General features: G+C 50.4%; 2 protein-coding genes across 5 annotated transcripts in view; both read left to right on the forward strand.

Annotated features, from left to right (window-relative positions):
• Nucleotides 1-667: 667 nt before the first annotated feature.
• Nucleotides 668-6,635, forward strand: CDHR4 (cadherin related family member 4). Of its 3 annotated transcripts, XM_054280997.1 has the most exons (20): nt 668-740; nt 1,111-1,131; nt 1,266-1,462; nt 1,534-1,696; nt 1,777-1,862; nt 1,978-2,073; nt 2,468-2,571; nt 2,644-2,780; nt 2,861-3,026; nt 3,114-3,264; nt 3,538-3,640; nt 3,834-4,049; nt 4,126-4,265; nt 4,350-4,497; nt 4,571-4,773; nt 4,855-4,994; nt 5,073-5,108; nt 6,085-6,151; nt 6,242-6,272; nt 6,405-6,635. In XM_054280997.1, the coding sequence occupies exons 1-20, from the start codon at nt 689-691 to the stop codon at nt 6,458-6,460; spliced, it is 2,313 nt and encodes a 770-aa protein (XP_054136972.1). In that variant the 5' UTR covers nt 668-688; the 3' UTR covers nt 6,461-6,635. The 3 variants fall into 3 exon arrangements, with proteins under 3 accessions (XP_054136972.1, XP_054136975.1, XP_054136973.1); XM_054281000.1 differs by lacking the exon at nt 3,538-3,640 and having other exon boundaries at nt 3,980-4,049; XM_054280998.1 differs by lacking the exon at nt 1,978-2,073.
• Nucleotides 6,636-8,034: 1,399 nt separating this feature from the next.
• IP6K1 (inositol hexakisphosphate kinase 1) overlaps nt 8,035-24,620 on the forward strand; it is a 36,674-nt gene continuing 20,088 nt past the window's right edge. For both annotated transcript variants that reach the window (XM_054281121.1, XM_054281122.1), the window contains exons 1-3: nt 8,035-8,122; nt 8,514-8,568; nt 12,834-12,933. The gene's annotated coding sequence lies outside the window, so the exon portion shown is untranslated. The remainder of the gene's footprint in view (nt 8,123-8,513; nt 8,569-12,833; nt 12,934-24,620) is intronic.

Raw genomic sequence — 24,620 nt, forward strand, 5'->3', positions numbered from 1 at the left:
CCCCGCCCCGGCCAATGGGGCCGCCGTAACGTGAGCCCGGCCCGCACCGGCACCGCCGCCCCGGGGCCCCGCCCCGCCCACGGACCCCTCCCCGCCGCCCCGGGGCCCCGCGCCGGGCACCGCCCGGGCACCGCCGGGCCAGGCGGGATCCGTGTCCCGGCCGCCGGCACCACGGGTACCGGGGGGCTCGCAGCTCGGTACGCCCCGCCGGCAAGGAGGGCAGCCCCGGTACAGAGCCCCGGTGGAGGCATCCCCCGCCGGCACCCCGCGCCACCGGGCTGCCAGAGCCGGGCTGGGCGCTGGAGGCGGGAAGGGAAGAGTGACCCGGGCCGCCGTGCCCGTTAATTGGGAACTAATAGCGCGTAATGGGGATCCCGGGAGAAGCGGCGCTGGTTTGCAAATGAACGAGAACACGGCCAAAAATTACCTCCCAGCTAATTTTCCCGGTTCCCGAGCGTGCCGCGTGGTGAAGCAGCGTGGGGTGGCAGCCAAACCCCACGGAGCTGCGAGCGGCACGGAGGGGCTGGGAGCGGCGGTGTGCAGGGCCGGGGGCACTGGAGCCGTGCCCTGTCCCTCCCCTGGCCGGGCCGGCCACCACGGGTGGGGATGGACGGCATGACGCCGGGCTGGGGTGGTGCCCAGCAGCCCTGGCAACCGGCTGCAGCTTGTCCCAAACACACAGCGAGCCATGGGCATGCACGGACACCTCACCTTCCTCCTCCTCAGCCTCTGTGCCCCGGGTAGGTGCTTCAAGGTCACAGTGTTCGGGGCACCCTCTGCCAGATCGTGGGTGGATGACTGAGAGGAAGGCAGCAGGGAAGAGTCTCTCCTCGGTTGCTCCCACATTCCTGGGGCTGACCCCAGGATGGGCAGAGGGGTTGGCAGCTGTCTGGCTGGGTTGAGACGGGAAGGGGGCATCACACGAGCATGCTCAGGGTGTCCTCAGCATTGCCAGGATGTTACTGGGGCTTCTTTGGGGCATCACTGTGGCATATCCAGACGCCACAGGGGGTTTCATCACAGAGCCTCTCACAGAGGGAATTCTGAGGCCTCCTTAAGGCATTGCTAGGGCACACCTGGCAGGCTGTGGTGACACTCTTGTCTTTGCAGGGACTTTCGTCAGAGCAACAGGTAAGAGCGGGGTGCTTTGGACTCAGCCGTGTCTGCCAGGGAAAGCTGTGCCTGCACTGGTGCTTGGGTGCAGGAGCAGAGCTCCGTAAGCACAGCTGGATGAGCCATCAGTGCTCCCTGGGGTCTTCCACCAGTCCTGCCTGACTTGCCATGTGTGGTGTCCCTGAGTGAGGACACAGTGCCAGGCACCCGCGTCGCTGAGGTGACCGTGTCCTGCAGCAACTCAAGCAGCAGTCCCAATGTCACCCTGCATAGCATCGAGCCCGAGCACCCCTTCAACTCCATCGCCATCAGCTCTGACCCCACAGATGTCACCACGTTCTGGGCAGAGGTGTGGCTGGGGAATTGGAGTGGGGCAGGAGCTGGCAGGCGCCCTACTGAGTGCCTGTGTCCCCATGGCAGGTGACACTGCGTGCTGGCGCAGAGCTCGATGCCCGCCGGGTGAACCAGTACACACTGATCCTGCGGGCCGCTTGTCCTGGTGAGGATGAGGTGGAGGAGCGGCTCTTTGTCCGGGTGACAGCAGGGCACGTGCTGCACTGTGACACCCTCTTTGCCAGCCCAGGTAGGAACAGTGGGGCACAGGGCAGTGGGGGCTGTGGGTGCCAGCCAGCACCAAGCTCCCACAGCCGTGCTCTGCTCCAGAGACTGATGTGGTGCAGGTGCTGGCAGATGTGGCGCCCCGGACACCCCTGTACGTGGTGCTGCCGCAGCCACTCGGTGGGCTGACGGTGAGTGGCGGCTCCCTGGGGGCCACACCCCCACAGAAGGGAGCAGCCTTGGGGGCAGTGGAACCCCGGGTATGGAGGAGTGGGACAGGGGTTCCCATCACCCTCCTTTCTGCAGTTCAGGCTCCGAAACCACAACACACCCCTCACGCTCACCCACCGGGGCCTGGTGCTGGCACCTGACAATGGTTTTGATCCCAGCAAGGACACCCAGGTGGGCATCAGCACCGCCAGGCTGGTCACAGCCACCTCTCAGTCCACTGGGGCTTAGCCCCTCCCTGGCCACAGCTCTCCACATCCTGCTCTGCCCCCTGTCTCCCCCTGGACCCACAAGTGCTCCATCCCTGTCCCCATCCCCTTCTGCATATCAAGTCCTGTCCGTATCCTCATCCCTGTCTGTGATCCTGCCCATTCTAGTCTTCAGCTCATACTTATCTCCATCTCCACGCCTCTTCCCACCTCCGTTCCTACTCCAAGCCCCATTCTCATCTCTTGCCCCTTCTCCTTTGTCTCTGTTGCTGTTTCTGTTCCCATCCCATCCCTATCCCTGTCCCCATCCCCATCCCCACCCAGGGCTGTCCCACAGCTGCCCTGGTGCTGGCCCACAGACATTCCTGTTGGACATTGAGGTGATGGATCGTCACGGGCACAACTGCAGCAGGGCCCTGAGGGTGGAGGTGCTGCCATCACGCCGTCCCCGTGTCACCTTCCCGTGAGTGGGGCTGGCCCAGGAGGGGGGTGCTGGTGGCACCAGGCCATGCCACAATGCCCACCTCGCCTGCAGTGAGCCACACCGGGCTGTGACAGTGACAGAAGGGATTGGCCCCTGGAAGGTGGTCACACAGGTCCATGCCAGAGGGGACAATGTCCGCTATGCCATCCTGGCTCCCGTGGCTCCTGTGCTCTTCGCCATTGACGAGGGTGAGCAGGGCAGCAGGGATCCCCAGGGACACCCTGTCGCTGTCCCTGTGCCCAGTGCGAGGTCGTGGCTGCTCCTGCAGTGACAGGGGAGATCCGCAGCACCCGGCGGCTGCCGGCGAGCCGTGCCCACCTGCTCATCCGGGCTTACAACGCGCTGCACCCCGACGACCACGCCACCGCCACGGTCAATGTCACCGTGCAGGGGACAGACCGCCTGGCACCGAGATGTGTCCCAGCCATCTTTGTGTATGGTTCAGGGAGGAGCGGGGTGCGTGGAGTCTGCTAAATCCAGGACATGGGACAGAGGCTGAGCTGCTGGCTGCCCCGCCACAGGTCCCAGGTGCCCGAAACCATGTCCCCTGGCAGCACGTTGGTGACACTGAGGTGCACCGGCTCCACCAGCGCTGATGGGTGTCTGCACTATGCTCTCGAGGGGCCTCCCTCCTCCCTCTCCCACTTCTGCATGGAGGGGCCACAGCTGAAGGTGAGTGGGACCATGGGCAGTGCCTGGACAGCAAACCCAGACCCCAGAGCCCAGTGGGACAATGGGACCCTGTGACGTCTGCTGTCATGCCAGGTTCTGAGTCAGGGCTCCCTCTCCCTGTCCTGCTTGTTTTCCTCACTTACTCCCTCCTTCTCCCCTGGCATCACAGCCTTGTGGGACAGCCAGGCTTTGTGGGACCCTCTGGCTTTGCAGAGCATCTGAGCTTTGCAGAGTGCCTCAGCTCAGCCTGAGTCTCCCCTCCTGGCTTGGCAGGTCAACACCACCCTGGACTATGACTCGGAGGCCATGGCTGCTCTGGGCTTCCAGTTCACAGCCACCATTGTGGTGACAGTGGGAGGGCAGCCCCGACAGAGCAGTGAGTGCCCATGTCCCTAGGGTGGGAAAACACCTTTCCCAATCCCCAAACCAGCAGATCACGGAGGAAACATTCCTTCCCTGCTGCCCCAGAGATGCCCACCCCAGAAGTGGTGCCTCCGTCCCCATGTCACCCAGCCTGGCACAAGCTGTGGGGTGGTGCCAGCCTGGCTGAGCAGCTGTGTGCCCCACAGCCCGTGTGCCCGTGCTTGTGACGGTGACACCTGTCAATGAATTCAGACCGGCGTGCCCCAGCAGCGCCACCTTCACCGTGCCAGAGACAGCAGCTTTCGGCAGCGTGGTGGGGCGTGTGGCTGGCACTGACCGTGACTACCCCCAGGACAGCCTGGAGTACAGCCTGGAGGGGAGCCCTGGCCCCGCACAGCCCTTCTCCATCGACAGGCACACTGGTGAGCCCCCTGCCCCTTCCCCAGCCCCGCACACCCATGGCACCCACGGGCTCCCAGCAGCTCATGGCTCCCACAGGCGAGATCCGCGTGGTGGGAGCCCTGCACTCGCAGCAGCACAAGAGCTACAGGCTGGTGGTGCGGCTGACGGACACCCACCATGACCTGGACCCGAGGAAGAGGCAGAGCCGTCTGTGCGATGTGTCTGTGCGCCTGCAGGTGTGAGGGCAGCCCGCTGGGTGGGCTGTGGTGGGGGCCAGGACTGGGGGTGCCCACCCCACCGCTTCCCCCTGCTCCCGGCAGGCTGTGCCGGACCAGCTGCCGGAGTGCACCCCCGAGGTGCAGGAGCTGCGGATCACGGCCGGGTCCCCGGGCAGCCGCCAGCCTGTCACCCGCCTGCTGTGCCACGGCGGCCCCGACAGCGCCCCGCTGACCTACACCATTGTTGGAGGTGAGGAATGGCCAAGGCACGGCACAAACCAGCCCTCGCCGTGCTGTGACACTGAGCAGACCCTCTCGCCCAGGCAATGAGGATGGGCGCTTTCGGATGGAGGGGAACACCCTTGTCTACCTGCCCAGCGCCCGAGCCGAGCCCCAGCCCTCTGTCCTGCTGGTGGAGGTGTGGGGCGGCTCTGGTGGCCGCCGCCGCAGCAGCCTGGTGGCCCTGGTGGTGCAGGTGACCCCCCGGAGCACCCCGGTGCCAGCCAGCACCACCACCCAGCGCACGGTGAGCACAGCCTGTGACCGGGAGGAGCTCCAGGGTCCCTTGGAGCACCCTCCCATGGCCCCTGACCCCCTGCCTCCACAGACGCTGCAGAAGGAGCCGCTGGTTGTCCTGCAGACGGAGGCGGTGTGGCACCCGCCAGCCTGGTTTGTGGCCGTGCTGACCATCTCTGGTGTCCTGCTGCTGGCCACCCTGGGCCGCATGGCCCGGAGCCTGCTGTGCAGGTGAGCCCCAGCCCTCCTCATGGCACGGCTCGGTGAGCAGGGCTGAGGGCTCACGGCTGCCTTCTGCTCCTCCCACAGCAAGCGGGCCCCTGGCAAGCTGTTCCTGGCCAAGAGGTGAGTGCTGCATGGCCACGGTGGTCACATTGGTGGTTGTATTGTCCTTGCAGGCAGCCAGGGAGACACAGCACATGGGGTGTGTTTAATATTCTCTGCATTTGGCTGTGGCTTGCTGTGCCAGGGAGCTGTCTCTGCCCAGGGCAAGGGTGCAGCCCTGTTGGGGGCTATGGAAGCAGAGAGAGCAATTTGGTCAGTAGACCATGATGTTGGGGCACAAACTCTGCAGTGGACAGGGTGGGCTGGCACTGTGCTAGTGCCAATGGCTGCTGCAAGGCTGGGTCCTGGCACCAGGGCTGAAGTCACTGCAGCTCACCAGGGGAACCCCTATTTGGCTCAAATGAGCCCCATTTGCCAGGGAAAGCTCCCAGGGAAGAACTGAGCAGGCTGCACAACCCCTGGAGGATCAGTGATGGTGACAGGTGACAGGACAGAGCTTGGGCAGACACTAGAGCAGCCTGTGCCAAGTGTCTGCACAGCAAGGAGGGGACATGCCCTGTCATGGCAGGATAAGAGTCACCTGCAGTGGCATAACTGCCCCGAGGTGATGCATAGCAGGATCCAGGTTCATTGGCAAGATTGGGGGCACAGTGCTTGGTGACACTGGGACTGTAGTGACCATGCAAGAGAGAGGACCCAGGGTCAGCCCCTGTGGGTGGCCCTGGCAGCTCCCCCAGCACAGCATCCTCCAACACAAGAGTGATGCGTGCCGGCACATGGCAAACAAGCAGACGTGGTGGCAGACCTGCTTGGTGCTCAGGCACTGGTGAAAGGTGGTGGTGCTTGGGGGAGCACAGCGCTGTCACAGTCCCCTCCTGTGCCAGGGGACAATCAGGTAGGTGGACGATGGGCTTAACAGGGTGCAGCTGGCAGGGCAAAACCTGGCTGGCAAGCCCCTCCCAGCAGCATCTCTTGGGGTTGAGGCTGGCAGCCCATCACTGGCAGCATTCCCTGCCTTCCCCTCTTCCTTCTGCAGCTCCTGGGGTGTGGTGGAGCACGGCAGGGACAAGGAGGAACAGGGACACCCACATGCCAGCAGCCCAGTGAGTGTGTGGCAGCGAGGGTGGGTGCCCTGCCAGGGGGGCAGAGGAGCCCTGTGGCCCTGAGCAGCCTCTCCCGTCTCCTCCCCACAGGGGCAGCTCGATGGCCACGCTCAGGACCCACGTGAGTCCAGAGCCCTGTCCCACAGCCCCAACAGCCGGCTCTGGTTGTGCCCCCCAGGGCAGGGGACTCTGGGGACAGCAGGGACGGGGACCAGGCCCACAGGGCAGTGACTGAGCGCTGCCTCCATCCCAGGCACCGGCAGGGATTATCTCTTCAGCAGCGTGACCGGGGCTCGGCGCTGGATCTGAAGGGGGCTCCTTATGCCCCACAGCTCCCCGGGGCAGCGCTGGGCAGAGTACCGGGCACTGGCACACAGCTGGCACAGCCCCGAGGAGGAGACCCATCCAGTGTGGCCAAACCTGCTGCACACGGGGTGCAGCCGCACCCTGAGCGGCCTCAGACGGTGCAGAGCTAATAAATGTGTCAGAGATTGCACAGGCGGCTGTGATTGCCTCAGGGGTCCCGGCGCAGGGCAGCGCTGCTGTGGCTGTCCTGCTGCGGGGGTCATTAGCACTGTCTCGTCAGCCATGTGGGTGCCGTGACCCGGGACAAGGACTAGCAGCTGGCTTGGCACTGAGAAAAAGGTTACGAGAGCTTCGGCCAAGTCTGTTTCGCTCACAGAAGCATCTCTGTAGCCTCTGGATGTGACCCAGCCGGAGCAGTCCACAGGGAGGTTATCTGGGGCGAGAAAACTCAGCCACGGGTAATTTTGAGCCACTTTTGCCCCGAGTCCCGTGTCCCCCTCAAGCGCTGCTTTGTTACAGAGCTCGCAGGCGCGAACGGCTGGGATGAGCAGCTGGTGGGCAGAGGGGATGGGTTGATAATTGGGAGGAAAAGTGAATTAGCGTGGGTGCAGGTGAGAGGGACGCCGCAGGAGGAGCTGGGAGCGGCGGGAGGCTTTGAAGGCGTCAGCCAGCGGGAGGTGGGAAAGCGGTGATTTGAATTTCAAAGGAGCGCGCCAAGGGACGCCTCCCTCGCAGCTCCCGGGGAAATGAAGCACTGGCGGGATAAGAGGGAACAGACTAATTTGGGGAGTAGGTGACTAAGGGGAGGGAAGGGGAACAGGGGCCAGCCGTGAAATTTCACAGTGAGAGGGGTCACCGGTGTGACTTTGCCTGAGGGTCCCTTTTGCCCCGAACCCACTGGAACCGTGACCGTCCGGGAATTTAACCCTTTGCGGTATAGGAGTGGTGCGTGAGCCCGTCCCATTGGCGAGACCCCGCTCGGAGCGGCGGCCGGAGTGGGATGCGGAGCGGCCCCGGGGGCTCGGGGCGGGGAGCTCTGAGTGTGGGACGGCGGGACGGCCGGGTGTGTGTTTGTACCGGAAACACGGGGTGCACGCCGGCCGGGTGTGGGTTTGTACCGGGGAACACGGGGTGCACACCGGCCGGGTGTGGGTTTGTACCGGGGAACACGGGATGCACACCGGCCGGGTGTGGGTTTGTACCGGGGAACACGGGATGCACACCGGCCGGGCGGGGGTTCTGACCGGGCAGCGCCGCTCGGAGCGCGGAGCCACGGGCCCCGCCCATTGGCCGAGCGCTTCCCCTTCTCCGTGGGCAGCCAATCAGACGGCGCTGCCAGCGAGGGGGCGGGGCTCTGGCGGGCGTCACGTGTGCCTAACGTGCGCTGCCGTCCGCACTCGGGAAAGGGCGGGGCGGCTCTGCGCTTGAGTGACACAGAGTTTAACCTATCAGCATCCAGGGAGGGCCCCCGTGGGGCGGGACTCGGGTGCGGACTGGCGCGCAGGGCCAAGGGGCGGGCTTTGGACGGCGCGGTTGCTATGACGGCCAGCGCCGGGCCCCGCCCGCCCGGGCGCCGCCATCTTGTTGTTGATTCGGGCGGCGGGGAGCGGCGGCGCTGGGGCTCCGCGTTCCGGTGTCCCGGCCGGGCAGGCAGCGCCGGCTCCGGTGAGCCGCGGCGGGCAGAGACTGGCCAGGCTGCCGGGCGGGGGGCTGAGCCGGGCGCGCTGCCGTGAGGGGAGCCCCGGGTGCGGCCCCGTGAAGGGAGTGGGGGTACACAGGCACGGCCCCGCGAGCAGCCCGGGTGAGGGGCCAGCGAGCACTGGGATGGGCCTGGACTGGAGGGGTCCGTGCGCGGCCCCGTGAGGAGGGGCTGGGAGAGCCCGGTTCGTCCCCGTGTGTGCGTGGGTGAGAGCCGGGCGCTTTCCGCTGCGGGGCCCGCCTGGGGCACGGCCGGGGCGGGGTTCCCCGGGCTGGGCAGCGCGGTGCCGGGGCAGGGCCGTGCCCAGCGGGCAGAGCGAGCGTCCCCTCCCTTTGTGCCCTTCCTTCCCTTCCACAGGAGCTGCGCGCAGGAAGGAGCTCGGAACCCGCGGCGGTAACATGAAACCAACATGGTGAGCAGGCCGGTGGGGCTGGGGGCCCGTCCGCGCTGCCCCCGGCGCGGGAGGGTGTGGGTGGCCCGGGAGCGCTGGCTGCTCCGCTGGGGACACCCGGAGAGCCTGGCAGTCCCCGGGGCAGGTGTGCTCCTGGGGCTGCAGCCCTGCACCGGGACCAGCCTTCCCCGGGCTTTCCTAGGGGAGGGTTAAATTATGAATTAGGGTAGGTGGTACTGGGTTCATGTTCCTTCAGTTTTAAGCTCAGCATCCGCTTTTTTTTCCCTCCCTAGCATTATGCTTTAGTATGTGCTGCTTTTGTCATTTCAACCTGTCTTGCTCTTTTTTTGCTCCATCTGCTTTTCCTCCCTTCAGGTTCACCTGGCTTAACTTGGTGTTCAGAGCTTCCAGAGCTGGATTCCAATAATTGGCCTTTGCTAACGAAACACTGAGTGGTGCAGGAATGATGGGGGCTTGGGTCTCTGTTCAGTTTTAGTGTAATGTTTCTGTGATCCTTAGGGCTGTGTAAACATGGTTAGTAGCTCGTCTCACAAAATAATATGCAGTATTTGTGTTGTGAAAGTCTCATTGTAGTGAACTGTCACCTGCAGCTGATATGCTAGCACTTGTGTGTATGGTCAAGCTTTTGATGGAGAAAAATAATGGTATTCTTGTGGTTTATCACTGAATTAAAATTCTGATTTCCTTTTTATAGAAATTCTGTCGGGAGATTTAAAGTGTTTTAGAATTAGGTGTATCAGTTATTGCATGTTGTCACTGTAGTCCTCAATAGTCTCTCCTAGTCCCATGTAACAATTTCTTATTATTTTGATTGTGAAGTATTTTTCTGGGTTAGTTTCGCTCTGACCTAAGGTAAGTGCTTTGTTTTGGAGCTGGAAGCAAAGTGGTAGGTTATGAAAAGATTCAGTTGTGAGCTTTATAAAACAAGATAACATTGGGTTGCGTTTTCAACTGCATCAAATCCCTGTTTGGTCAATGTATTGAATTGCCCTAATGCTATTTTTTCTTTTACTTTCTTGGAGGTGTTTCATACCCTCTCAGCTTTTTCAGCACAACCATATCCAGGTGCATGGATGAACAGCCTATGCTATCCTGGTTAGAGCCTGTTAGGGTGATGTCAAATGTCCTTTTCCATGGCCTTGCCTTTGCTTCCTGTCTAGTAAGGACTTTTGGGAGAACAGGGGAAGTGATCCTTAGCTCCTGGAGGGGAAGTTGATGTACACAAGGTTATTAGTGTAGGAATCCTTGATGGAAAGAGAGGATATGCTGGTGGGACACTGTCCTGGGCCCTCTGGTTTTTCATGAGGCACTTTGTGGCACCTTTGCCTGTTTCTTGCAAAGAAGAAGAGGAAGTGAGCACGATTATCTGTTGAGATAAGAAAGGGGACAGTTTTTAAGATCTGCTTCTGATCACCACTTTCACATTCCATATGTGGTTTCACAGGTGCTTCAACTCGTGTAAGTATAGACTGCAACCCATGGGAGGTTCTTGCCTTGTTAGTTATGCCTGTGCAGGTGAGAATCAGAGTTCCCTGACTTACAGACTGATCAAGCTAAAGACAAACTGTCTTTTTTTCTACCCAGCTTTGTGAGTGCATAAATGATTTTGCAGGTGCAAGGGAAATGGGGCTGGTGCTGGAATGGGGTCTTATCTGAGTTCAGGGTAATCTGCAGTGTGACTGTGTAGAGTCCAACAATGTATTTTTACATTATCTATTTTCTTGCATAAAATATAATTTTAAACCACATTTTACACATATTCAAAAATTAAATGAAACTGTAGTGCCCATGCTTCTCTTCCACTTCTGTGAATCATTGTGTGCCTGATCATCAGGTGGACAGCACTGGACGTGTCCTTCTTATAAAAATATTATAGAAGGGAAAGTTAGATGTGCTTTGAGATCCCCTCTCTGGGCAGATTGTGCAAGTCACCTGACTTGGAAGTTATTCTGTCTTGCATTGCACGTAGTGAAAAGTCAAGGTTAGAGTAGCAAGCACTCAGAGGTCAGAAAAGTGCCCAGGCTGGAGTTGTACCTGTGCCCTTAATCAGCTAATTGGCCTTTTAAACAACTGTTGGGATTTCTTCTTCATCAGGCAGTTGTATGCTCTGCTCCTCCCATCTGAGCTGCCTGGTTTGTTTCTTTCCTTTTGTCCCACAAATACAGATCTTATTCCTTTTGGGTGAAATGATGAAACTCTGAAATGTGACCTTGTTGAGCTTGGCTGGTGTGAGATGAGGAGCCCTGTACAAGCTCGGGGCTGTTTGTTGACCATCTGCTTACAGAGCTCAGTCTCTTTGGTCCAGTGGGTTACCAAATGTTTGTGAAAAGGCTTGATCACTTTTCAGATGTCAGTGTTGAGTTAGTTTCTCTGTGCCAAAAGGTTTTTGTGGATCTGGTGGACGCTGACTGGCATGCTGGGTATAGGATAGCACTCACTGTGCCGTCCACTAGGATAAGAAATGTAGGTGCTAAGTTTGAATTGGATATCCAGAACCCATGCTCTAGAGGAGGTGTGTTTCTTCCATCTGTGGTTGAAATGCAGATACTGAAGCCATGGAAAATCTGACAGAGGCCTTGATTATTGCAGTGTAACCCAGGCACTTCACTCGCTGTCAGTAGATCCCCCAATCTGTCCATCAGGGATTAGCTCATAACGTATTGGAGATGTGAGCATCTCAGTAGAGTGTTAGTGCTGGGATTTGTAGTCTCAGGAGTTAGTATTGACAAAAAGCTGCAGCCTGATTTGTTTACTCTTGCATTTGACAGTGTCACATTGGTGCTGGGCAGGGTTTAGCATTGAACTTCACTTGCAGAGTTTGTGTGTGGCTCTCTGCTTGCTTGTTTATATAGTGTGACATGCCTAGGAACAACTGCTTTTATTTCTGACCTCTCAGTCTTTGAGAGGGAATGTATCAAAAACAAGTCTAGTAAGTACAGAGGGTCCCCAGTGAGCTCAAGAAATGAGCAAAAGAACAGAAAATGTGACAGAACCCTCTGCAAGAGTTACATTGAGTGTTTGTGTTACGTGCTGTAAACTGAAGGAGCCCTTCAGCTCTATGGAGGAGCAGCTAGCAGTGTCCCTCATTTCTATTCCTGATGTGACAGGAATGCAGAGCAGGATGCTGGCCAGTGTTTAATATCAGGTTTGTTGCTGCTGTCGTAGGGGAGATGGGGGAGGAAGAGGAAGTGTGTGTGCGTGGCTGCTTGGTTTCTGTTTTGCAGCACCGCCTGTGCACGGTGTTGTGCCGTTCTGATGTGGCAGCAGCTGTTATTTCTGGTGTTCCCAGTGTGCTCTTCGGGTGGATGTGCTTCCTAAGAGATGCAATTCTCTTAATCAGTGTGTTGGGCTGCCTGTGCTGCCTGTGTAGTCCATGCTGGTGTGAGCCACTCTGCAGATGGTACTGAGGTGCAGGTCCTTTGCTTTCATTCACCTCCACAGGCTCCTCTGGATGCATTTTGAGTGGCATTAACTGTGTGTAAAAGACAAGCTTCTTAAGCTTGCATTTATTTTGCATCACCCCATCAGTATGTGGTGTCATTAGTGTTTGAACCCCTTTTTGTGAGTCAAGGAATAAGCTTTGCTGTTACAGGGTGTCTCTCTAGCTGTATAATGTGCCCACAGTAGTTAAAATGGGTGCAGTTGTTTTGTTAAAAAAAATCACATGAACATAGCTGCCATAATTATATTAGTAGGAGATCCATCAACCAAATCTGATAGAAGAGGTTATGATGTGGATGTGACTGTCCTGGCAGGACGTCACTGCACGTGCTTGGGAGCTGCAGTAGATAAGCTGTCTGTGATTTAGCTTTTGTAGTTAGCAAGGTTATCTCCTTCACCAGCTGTCCTGCTGCTTTGCCAAACGCTGCCTCCCCTGTGCTGGGGCCTACAACCAGGCCTGTTCAGCTGCTGGGCTTTAATATACTCTGCTCCAGCCTTTTTTCCCTGGTGCCCATCCCTGCCTGGTGAGGAACAGTCATGGATCCTGCTCTGTTCCACCCTGCCTGGGAATTTTCAGCTAAGGGTGACTGAGGCAACTGGGGACAGTGTGTCCCCTCAGCCCAACTGGTGGCTTTGGTAAAGAGCATCTGCCAGAGCCCACAGGAATGAGTGAGAGCATTTGCTTCCTGAAAGGAACTTGTGAATTCCTGTTCCAGTCTCTAGGGAAGGCATGCTCTCAAGCATTCTGAATTGACAAGCAAGTAAAGTTCTAAATAAAAGCTAATTTAGGACTTGCTAACTCGTTTCCATACATCATTTCACAGGCTGACTTGCTTCTGGGGTCCTGCTCCCTCTTGACTGTGAGAAGTTGGCTCCATATTCCAGTGACTGCTCAGCCAAAGGAGCTTGGGTGACATCTCCAAGGTAACTTTTTTCTGTTTTGTTCAGAATACATGTGCAGCCATCTTAGAGATGCAAAGAGGAATAAACTGCTTGCTTTTTACCTCTCCCTTTGGAATTTTACCCTTTAAGTAAGGATATGTAAATACAGTTTGTGGGAGTTTTGCTCTTATTTTTGAAGGATACCACAGGAACACCCAGGTAAGTGCAGTAGCACAGACTGAAAAATTTAGTCCTGTTCATTGACCAAATTGGTGTCAGTTCTTTGTAATAAGAACTAAAATTCCAAGAACTGGAGGCTCACTCATGCTCTACTAATTCTGGCCATTCAGGTAGCTGATTTGCAGCTGAATCACCTTATGATGATTCAGAATTCTTATCATTGTATGCTTTTTTCTTTCTCTTCAGAGATTAGTTTGCTGAAAGTTGATGAGGCTGATCTGATAGTCTTTCAGTTTCACAGAGGTTACTTCGTGCTGTCCTGAATTTGGAAGAAAGTCAATCATATTTGTTTTCCCCCAGCTCTTTATCAACGAAGATATGACTCAGTATACCTGTGGTATAAACAGACTCAAATGACCTTGTTTTCTTTAGGCATGGTGTGTTTAAGTAGTGGTTGTCACACAGTTCAGTTTCCTGGTGGGAAGCAGAAGGTAATGACCAGAGAAGCTGAGCTCCACAAGTACCTTCCTGGGGTAGGGAGAGGAGACACGTGCTGCCTTCTCTTCAGGGCATGCTCCTGTGTCTGTCACTGCTGACTTGAGTGCTGATCTAAAGCTAAATTACTGTATAGCTTATATATTCTGACATTTCTCTTTTTCCCCCCCCCACCATGGTTCTGTGCTGAGCTGCATTTTCCCCAATTTTTTAAACTTCCGGAGTGCGTTAATGCAAAATATCATGTGATCTTTAATTCCAATTAATGTTATTCCATTGTTGGTATCAAAGTATTGTCAAGCATTTCCAAAAGTGAGTTCAGAAATCTTAAAAAGGGCACAAGAAGATAGGGCTGGCTGTTTGTTCAGTGTCCTTTGACAGTACTGTCTGAGCAGCTTAAGCACGTGTGGGGAGCAGCCATGATCTCATTACAGCTAACTATAGGTGATAAGCAGCTTTGAGCACCAAAATCAGTGCACCACGAGTGCAGATGTCAGGGAGTTATTTAAAGCAGGAAGGATTTGGGAGAGAAGCCTGGGGGCTGCATAGTCCCATGTCTTACTCAGTGTCTGAATCAAACCATCGAGTAACTCCATGAAATTGCTGGAGCTCTTGCAGGAGATGAGATAGGCTGCTCTTGCTTTGGTTTGTTGGTTAAAAACATGGTAAAGTCCTGGAGCTTTGCAAGACCCTCACAACACTGCTGCTTGCTGAAAGGTTTATTGCACTTTTCCAAGCTGTGGCCTTTGTGTAAAGCTGTGTGACACATCTGAGGAATAGACCTGTTGAATTCACTGGGGTTGACTCTCATACCACAAATACTGAAATAAAAAAAGAACTTTTAACTTGAGTCTTTTGAGTCTGTCCCAGAAGAATTGTTGAAGCAGTCTGAAGCTCAGTTTGTGTTGAAACAATACATATGCAGGTTTTTTTTAGATAGTTTCTTAAACACTCCCACGCTTCCTGTAATAAAATCCACATCATCTTTGTCTCAAAGATGTGGATTTTACTTAGATTAAGTGTTACACTGTATAAAATGTTTATGGATCCCTTTACTTTTGCAAATAATGGAGTGGTTTACTTTATTTTCCATTAGAAGCAGATATTGTAAATGTGTTTTCTTATGCTGTGCAAGTGGCATTTCCTTTACTTGGGCATAAATCTTCTTTATGTAATTGAGGTCTTAATACTTCACAGTTCTTACCACAAGTGTTGACCTGAATACACTTATTAAAATTTGACAGTAAGCTAAATGTGAACCAATAAGCATTATCAAGCATGCTTTATGCATCTTTTATTTTTATAGAACTGAGGAAAAACCTCTAACTCTATTGTAGTCAGACTGAATAGGTATCACTGTTGTGCATCATGCAGGGTTGAATAGTTTTCACTTCAGATGCTCTGCACACTGTTTTTTTTTGTTTGTTTGTTTGTTGTTTTTTTTTTTTTGGGGGGGGGGAAGGGGGGGTTTGGAGTTTTTTTTTGTGCAATAACAACACTTGGGGGTTTCTGTTTTTCCCCTTAATTATTATTAGCTTTAGTTAAGTATGATCACAGAAATTTGTAGCATGCTTAGCACTGACACTTCCAATGAATTTCAGCAGCTTAGAAAACTGAGCCTATTGACAATTTGGTTCACTTAATGACAAAAACCAGTTGTCTTAAAAATTAGTTCTGATTTGTGAATGCAGCTTGACTCAAACATTCTTAGTTAAAATAGTTAATGGTATTGTTTCATTCACCAGCCAAAAGTGAACCAAGGTTTTTATTCACTGCAATTAAAATACCTTCCTAAAACCTGACAATTAAAGATCACAGATTAGATGGTTAAGTGTTTGAGACTTTATGTTTTTTGGAGTTCATCCCATTGTGACATGACAATCAGAAGAAAATTCAAAACCTTTTAAGAATTCTGCCAGGGATCAGTGTCCCATGGTAGTGAGCTTGCCAGGCTGAATCTTGTATGAGTGCAAAGCACTTTGTTTCAGGTTTCCTGTCATTTGCAGTTTTTTTATGATTCTCAAGGAAGAGAACTCTGTGTTATTTTCCACCCATGATGCTTGTTATTTTGTGTTTTACAGCCTGAGATGATATGCTTTTGGCACATGTTATCACACTGTATTGATCTGGAAGAGAAAATGAAAGGGAAATTGGCTTTCCCTAGCTATATACAGCCTGTGATGTGTTGTGGCTGTGAGAATACATGTGATTTAGCAGACTTGTTATTTTGTAGGAAAAAACCCAACCCAAACCAACCTGCAGCATGGCCTGGCAGTGTCTTTAGAAGGACTGAAAATGTGAAAAACCAAAGTAGCTGTAGTACACTTGAGAGAGGTTTGGCTGTTAAAAACAAACTTGCCACAATTTGTGTGACTTCCAGATGAGTGTGCTGTGCTTTTTTAGTGTATGGGGAAGGAGATTTTTTTATGTATATGCAGGTGCTGCATCTAATCATCTCCAAACCAATTTGACATATGAGGTTTAACATACTTTCTTTTGCTTTGGCTTTACATCTCTTACATAACCAGTGGCCTCTGTTGTAAGTGGCACACTAGAAAGCCTGTTGGAAGGAGCTTTGAGATCCACTTCAGCAGCTTAACATTTAGATAAGATGTTGGGAATTTGTGACCTGTAGAGTGTTTACAGGGACTTGTTTATGACTGCTTCAGTGAACAGGAAGTTAAATATAGGCTTGTTTGTCTGATTCTTCACTTCAAATGAAGAGGAGAAGTTCCTTGTTTCAAACCCTCAAACAGAGCTGGTTGGTGTGGGAAAGCATTTCAAGGGGCCTCCTGCCCAGGTTGGTGTATAGGAGAGTAATAATGAAGATTTGGAGTATTAAAGGTCCCTTTGGAAGGTGCTTGAGAAATACAGTGGAGTGAACTGTGTTCTGAGCTCCCTTCTTGGATATTTCCATTTGTAAACCCAAGTTGCACTGGATACCTTGGAAGTGTGAGGTTTGCTAGAGGGTACCAAAGGATGGTTGTACTGGCTCCTGATTGGGTAAAACAATCTTACAGACATTTTTAAGTGCCAGGTTTTGTCCTTCAAAAAATGTAGCACCTTTCCAAGCTTGAAATTGTGATTGTCTGACTGATGCATGTGTCTCCTGAGGAGACAGCCTCAGGTTCAGATTGCCTTTCATTTCCACTCAGCTGGCTGGGCCTCCTGTTAATTCTTTGTCCTTTACCTTCCAGAACATGCTGCAAGCCACAAAACAGCTCCAAGGTGTTTCAACAGCTTTAAGATTTTCAGTATGAGTGACTGAAAGCCTTGCAGCTTATGCTGATCCTCAGGAGAGTAACAGGATAACATCAGGCCCAGATCAAAATCCCTTCCATGACCCTGGGTTGTGTGTCATGTGTGTTCTGCCATTGAAGGGATGAGAGTATCCTTGTATGAAATTGAGTTTAGAGTTTTATCTGGTTTCAAATGAAATGACTACCTTAGCTTTCACCCCATCAGATACTGTGTCATATATTCTGCTTAAATTAAGTACCAGATTTAGTCACTGTCTTTGTCTAAAGTATATTTGCCATGACAGACCTCGTTATTTCCCATTCCAAGCCTCAAAAATGAAATGTTGCCCTTTATCCTTGAATTTTCCGTGGCATTATTTACTTTCTTGTAGCACTTGTATTGAGATTTTTTTCCCCTAATGTAGAGCTCAGATTTTTCTCTTTCCTTTTCAATGTTTTTAGGGTGTTTTTTTTTGTATTAGGTTGAGAGTACAAGAGAATATACTGCATATGAGAATGTACCTTCCTTTGGTACTTCCTTGTGGAGAAAAAATCACAGTGAAGTCTTAGTTGAGAAGTTACAGCTCATGTTTTCTTGCCTGTGAGCCTCAAGGGTCACCTGCTTAGGGAAATTAAACTGGTATCAAGTGAGGGGCATGGGTTTGCAACGTGATTATGTGGCTGGAACTCCTATGGACATGCTTATAATGTTGTTTCTTCCATAACTGCTTGGGACAGCTGCATTAATCAGCATGTTCATCCTTACCTAGAGAAGCTCTGCCAGTGGAATCCCTTAATGTAGAGGCACTGATAGTGGTAAAATGACACTTCTAAGGTAAAGCTTGTTTTGCTGGAGGTGTTGAGAAGGTAAAGAGTGAGGAATGCTTTATTTGTCATTGTGCTCGGCACTTTTTTCAAGGGAAAAAATAGCTAAAAAAGTGGGGGCCCAAAATATGCCTTTTCCAGCTGAATTAATTTTTTCATTGGCAGTGTGAAGTTAGAAGGAGTTGCAGTGAGAGAGGAGGGCATCTCTCAGTTGGCCATAGAAAATTTTACCTATCCATACAAACCTTGATATATTTATTGTAGCATGGGTGTCTACTTGAAATTACAGGGCAATCTGCAGTTCTATTTTCTCATACAGTAAATTAGGTGGTGTCCTGAGCATTGCTATCATCTGGAGTGCTGTATAACTGACTGCCTTGCATTTCTCTGAGCCTTTTCAGATATTTAAGAAAGCCCCAAAATTTGTTTAGTATCAATGTCTCAGAATTACAGTAGCAGAACAAACCACCAGATAACAACTGCTCCTTGTGCTTTTGGCACAAGAATTTGTTTACCAGGGTGAAGTGAGCTTGTTTGGATAATCTTGCTTTTATTCCCCTAAGTCTTTCTGTTGGACTGATGTGCTCCTAGATTGTCTTTCTGTTTCTGCCATATAAACAGAAAAGTTGCTCAAGGATTTGGATTTTTGGCCAAGCAGCACCACATTCATTTGAAAGAGATGCCCTAATTTGAGTCCATATTAACAAAACCAATTCAGTTGTTCGTGTACTGGGACACAAATTCTTTAGATTTTGAGAATTTTAATTAACAGGCAAGACTAAGTTGAAATGAAGTGCAAGGGGATCAGGAAAAGTGAAATGATTGCTAGACTTCTGGCTTTAAAGAATGGTTTAAAAGTAGCAAGGTAGTCAAGTAATTTGTTCCTTTCTGAGAAGCTGTATTTCTGCTGGCTGAAGTTCACCACAACTGAATGGTTTTACCAAGATCATGGAAACATTCAGTGGAAGTACAAAACCAGTAGCCTGTTCCTGGTTCTTTCCTTTCCATTTGGGTAAACTCAGGTAGATTATGGTTATCTAAAAGATAACCATATCTAAAGAATCTGTTAACCATATCAACTGAGTGCTTTGCTGACTTGTCAAGCTTTAGCAGAGAAATGTAACAATTGCTGCATTTCTCCTGGCTTTAAGTATTTTAGCAGTGTTCAGACAGAAGTTGTGCTGTCTGATAAAACTGCAGGATGCCATTAAGGAGCTGCCAAATGTAAGTGTTTTCTGCTTCCCTGTGTAGAAAAAGACGAGTGTAGCTGAGGCAAAATGTTTGTTTAGCTTTATCTTCACAGTTAGAGAAAGAGAAAATTCTGATGTGTGTGCCCCTCCAGGCATCTCAAATGCTGTTGTAACTGCCAAAATGCCTTGGTGTATCTCTGCATATGTGAGATTAAAGTCCTCTTGGGTACTGAAATTCCAGCTCACATGAGGCTGTGAAGCTGTCAGTGCCTTGCATTCCATGGAGGGATAGGTGGAGCTTGTGCAGACAACTCGTTAAACATCAGACTGCTGATCTTTTTGTTCAGAGCTGCTGCTTGTGCATCACCTACAATTTTGGCAGGACATCCTCAGTCAGGATGCTGCTCTGATGTGATCTGGTGGTGACAAGAGGCAGAGGTAGAGCCCAAACCATGGCTGAGCAGATGTTTGTTTCTAACCACAGAAGTGAGAAGATGAGTGTTTGCTTGTTTGAGTCTTAAACTAATTTTTTAACAACAGGAATTGTACTGAATGGACATTGCCAAACATTTCCTGAAGGCAGAGATCCTGCAGTCCCCAGCTCCTTTAAGAGAGCCAGTTGCTTGGGATGCCCTTATCTAACACTGTTCATTTCCATATAATTAATTCTCAGGCAGCTCAGAAAAAGGGCAATGTATAGATCTGAGGAGGAGATGGATCAGAGTGGTGTCACAGCCCACAGTGTATGATAGGAATTGTAAAGCTGCTTTACAGTGAGCTTGAAGTGAACCAAATCAAACACTGTTTTACAGAGGCCCTAAGGGTGAGATTAGCTGGCTTGTGATGGTTCTTTGTGGCAAGTCTGTGTTTGGTTTTGATGCATAACTCTTAGACTTGATGGGTTTAAATCTATATGTTGTCCTAATTCCTAAGGAAACAAAACATTTGTGCTGCTTCCTGAGTACTGGAGCCAGCTTCTGCTCCTTAGCAGCTGAGTTTGCTCTCCCCTCCCTTTGCACAGGACGTGTTGTTGTTCACAATTTGCTGTTTGGATGGAGTGTCTGGATCTTGACTGTGGGGTCAGTCTCTTCCAGATGAGCAACATTTCCCTTCACAGATCCTAAATGGCTGCTTACCAGTAGCCATGCTTTGAAAATTCCCTTCTTGTGTCAGTTGGGAATGGGATGTGGGGTCTTGGCTTAGCTTTCCTCTGTAGTCCACATACAAAGCAAAGACAAAGGAGAAGTGTTTGAATATCTGTGTAAGTTTTATGAGAAGCAGAGTATTGCAGGACTGTACTCTGAAGGTAAAGAGGAAAGAGAAACTTTTCTCTTAAGCATTGTGATGGAAAACTGCACATATAAACAGCAGAGTGATGTTTTTCTTGTTAGGAGTGGTAGGAAGAGGCAGGTGGGGGAACTTTTTGCCTCTGGCCCTAATGAAGCTGATTTGTCTTTAGCATTTAAAGTCTCAACATAAATAAGTCACTGCAAAGGGATTTTTGCTTAAGTCAGGTCACAGTCAGCAGCTTAATTGAATGTGGTTTCCATAACTTGTGGAGAAGGTTTTTGAGCAGTTACTGTGTATCATGCAAGTTTTGCTGCAGTTGCTATTTTTTCTATGCTTTCTTCTTTTATTATTTTTTTATTTTGGGGAAGTAAGGTGCTGAGTTATTGGGGTAGAGGACAGGGAGCCTGCATTGCACATCTGCGTCGTGACCTGGGGAGTGAATCGGCTCCGTCGGAAGAGTTGAGCTGGAGTGAGCTGTCCGGCCATTTTCTGGCAGGCAGGAGTTCCTGACAGTGGCTTCAGTGTATGGGTGAGGAAAATCCAGTTTGAGTCTGCCTCTGCTGCTGCAGGAGATGAATTTAATAACATCCATGTCTTTCCTGAAGGGACTCATGCTTGAGGCAAGAGATCTCTCTGGTTTTTTTTGTTGTTTACCCAAGTAAACAGTTTTATCATTGGAAGAAGATACTGAAGTTTTCAAATCCATGTTGTTCCCAGAAGGGGGCAGGGGAGACTTGTGAGTTGTGGAGTTTGATAAAAAGTACTTTTGTTTGGTTTGGTGACACTTCCGTGCTGGCTTTGAGGCCCAGCAGGCGCTCCTGCCGCCCTGGCAGCGGGAGCGTGGCACCATGAGACCCCTGCTCAGTGCCAGGAGCCTGCTGCAGGACCTGGGCTGCAAACCTTGCCTGCCTTGCCTCTCCTTTCTCTCTTGGGGAGCATTGCAACAGCTGAGAGCTCTCTCCTGCACTTCCGTCTCATCTGATACACTGAAATGGTATGTGTGTTAAAGCCATGAGAGGATGGAGTCATCATAAAACATCCCTATTTCTATACTCAGAGCAATCTGGACAGTTGGCACCTAGGTGTGTGAAAATCTTAGTTCCTTCTTCCCTTATTCTGTCATCTAGATTTTTATTCTTAATTAAAGCTGGAAAGAAGCTTCTCTGTGCAGCTTTCTTCAGGATTTTCTGGGGAGTCTGGGTTTGCTCTTTACGGACCTAACTTCCATTTGCTAAATACAGCCTGGCCAATAGTGAGAAGGAGGCTGTTTTGCCAAATGTTTTCGAAATGGGGTCATGCAACTCCAGCAAGTTTGTTTTATGTCTGCAAAGTGACCTGGGATTTCTTTGACAGCCTGGAATACAGACAGAACAAACTTGGCCATGTTAGTGTGCATTTCTGTCTTTGAATCGGGGAAGCAGCCACTTTCTCACAGGAAGTGCTTTTTGCAACATTCCTGATAATTTTGACATAACATCTACCTCTGCACTGGCAGTGAAAGGGTAAACAAAGACTCTGCTGAATAAGGGGGCTGGATGAGTGATGCACAGACTTCCTTGAGGTATTTGGTGGTTTTTATGCCTGAGTGGGTCTTAAGTTGCAAGGTCTCCTGGCTCTTGTGTCTAGAGACAAGGTTGAAAGAGGAACCAGCAGTCAGAAGCAGATGGAGACAGAGTGGGGGATTAGTTGAGGGAACTGGACCTGATGGTGCTGCAGTGCCAGCCTTGTGCTGCTGGCACATCTCTGATCACTTATTTTCAAACTAGGCCCAAAGGATAATCCAGGGTGGCCAATCTCACTTGACTCCTGGGGACAGTCATGGCTCAGGTCCTTTGGTACACCTGTGTGAAACATGTGCAGGAATGTGACTGGGAACAGTTAGTGTGGATTTACTGACTCTAAGTTGTGTCTGACGCACCTCATTGTCTTCTGTGATAAAATAATCGGATTTGTGGATGGGGAAGAGCACTAGGGGCCATTTAGCTTAAGTTTCCTGGGTGTTTTACAGTATTCTTGTGTGCATGTTGGGACATTACAGACTGCATGGGTGGAGTATGAATTCAAGCACATCAGGGAATTCTGAGGAGTAAATGGAGTCGGAGGCAGATGAAAGAGTGATTCATAGAGCTCTTTCCACAGGACATTAGCTTCTGAAAGTAGGCTCTTAATCAGTCTTTTTTTTTCCCTCCTGAATGTCATCCTTTGCCACAATGTGATAAGAGTGGATGGAAGACAGTATTTAAGAGGCTGTCTGGTTGAAATTCATCAGTCTGGCTCATTATCAGTGTAGAAGATTAATCTGTCTTTTCTTGGGAAGAAGTGGGGAGGTTCACATGAATGTTCTTCAAGATTACCTTGTTTTGTTTTTCATCCAGTCATGTCTATTTGTGATTGCCACTGAACTATAGTTAAATAAAATACATGGTAGTTTTGGGGATTTCAGTCATACCTAGGGAGGATGTGTTTGGAATGCTGTGAGGTTAGTTTGAGAAGAAGAAAAATAATCAGTCAAAACAAAGCAATTTTGTTTTCAATGGGTTACAGCTTCTTTGGGTTTGACAAACTTGCTGTTATAAAAGGTGATCTGGAGGTTTTCTTTACCTAATGTGTACTTTAAATTCTCTTCAGTGTTCCTAAGATGCTGTGAAGCATCTGATAATCTTTTCAGGATTGCCGGTTTGAAAAGAACGCTGTCATTAGATCTGGTCAGGCTAAGGTATAAATATTTATGCCCAAGGAACTGTAATTGCAAAATTCAGTGTGTGGTGTTTGCTTTGGGTTTGATTTTTTTTTTTTTTTTGGTTTTTTTTTTTTTTTTTTGGTTTTTTTTTTCCCCTTCCAGTATTGCTATTACTGGCTTGCTGCAGCCAGTGGTATGCATTGGAATTAAGAATTCAGTTTAAGCTTTCTAGTGTGGTAGTGTGCTAAATTAAGGTGCCAGTTATGAGCAAAGAGGTTAATGGTCTTACATAACGCTGGTCTTGAGGTTTTTGCCACTGCAGAATCAAAAATAGCAATTAGGAGTTCATTTTTTTGTCCTAGTTGTGTATTTTTCTGTGGGGATCAATTATCTGCAGCAACTGACTTTCTAATCAAGGCTGTTTTTTCTGTTTTAAAAGCATCATAATTTAAAACTTGAGAACAGTATTAAAAATACCAGTTCACCACAAGCTGCTTACATTTGTCTTTCAGTTAGTGGCCTCTTGGAAAGCTATAGATCATCCTTATTTTATTTAACTGCCTAAGGAATGTAATTTTAGCTCCTCTGGGTTTATGGCTTTTGTAGTTATTCTTCATGGGTTCAGCTCCTTGTGGCTTTTGTGTGTCTGTGGTTAACCCTGTAGCTTCTCTGTACAGTTACTGGTTAAAACTCTTTAACCCTTGGCTGCACTTTGCTATTGCATTGTGTAGTCTGAAACAGCCAAAACCATGGAGTGTCCTTACAGATGCATCTGAGATCTGTTGTGTTAGCCAGTACTTTTTTTCCTTCTGAGAACACTTTGCCATTTGTCCCAAATGGGAACTGTGTCCATTAGATTTGGCCTGTATGTGTGTCTAATCTCATCCTAAATCTCCATTCACAGAGTTGCTGGAAGTGTGTTCCTTCCTGTTGGGGTTTCCCTTCATGTCTAGCCCTGCTTTTTTTTTTTTTTTTTTTTTTTTCCTCATTGTGGAATTCATAATGCATTGTAACTTTAATTACCTTATGAATAAAAAAATGTATATGGTCACCTCTATAGCAGCATGGAATGCTTTACATCTGTGCACTGTTAAGTGGCAACAGGAATAATTCCTGGTTATGTTGTCTAGGGAAGATTCTTAGTAGACTCCATTCAGAAGTGTCCAAATGGTGCCTCGTTGGAAGGTGAAAAAAACCCCAAAAGAACAGGGAGAAAGTTGTCCTCAAATTCTTGGGGTCTGATGTCTGTGGAAAAGAAGGATTTATGTAACTGAATGTGCTGCATTCTGCTCCTTGGCTCTCCCTGTGAGGTGCCAGCATGTTCTTGCAGGGCAGTGCTGCTCTCACTTCCTGACAGCCCAGCTGGGCTTGGTGCCTGCCGAGGCTCTGCCTCGCTGCCCGGGCAGAGGAGCTGCGAGCTGCACTCACCACTCTTGCCCTCATTTTTTAGCATATGGTAATCTCTGCTTTTCAGTCTTCCCTTGATGAAATGTCAGCTTCCAGGGTAGTCAGCAGCCTGCATGTGCAGATAAGCTGAATTGGGATTTGAGCAGGGAAGCACTAAGCAGATCTGCTGCTGGGTGTGTGACAGCACAGAGAGTCCCCTCCAAACATCACTGGCTGTGGCTTTCCCTACTTGCATTAGAGATTCCATTAGAAGTCTGGTCTTTGAGCAGTCATCTTATAAATTTTTCTAATATCTCTGCTGATAGAAATGAGGATACAAGACATAGTGTTAATGTGTAATAGCAGTGTGCTGGTAGCTGAGCAGAAGTCTCCCAAGGGTAGGATTCATAATCCTCTTAGAGGAGAGGAGAATCAGAGGCTTTG

This window comes from Melozone crissalis, unplaced genomic scaffold, assembly GCF_028551555.1.
Source record: "Melozone crissalis strain CALT ecotype California unplaced genomic scaffold, PUWL_Pcris_2 ptg000029l_1, whole genome shotgun sequence".
NCBI classification, from domain to species: Eukaryota; Metazoa; Chordata; class Aves; order Passeriformes; family Passerellidae; genus Melozone; species Melozone crissalis.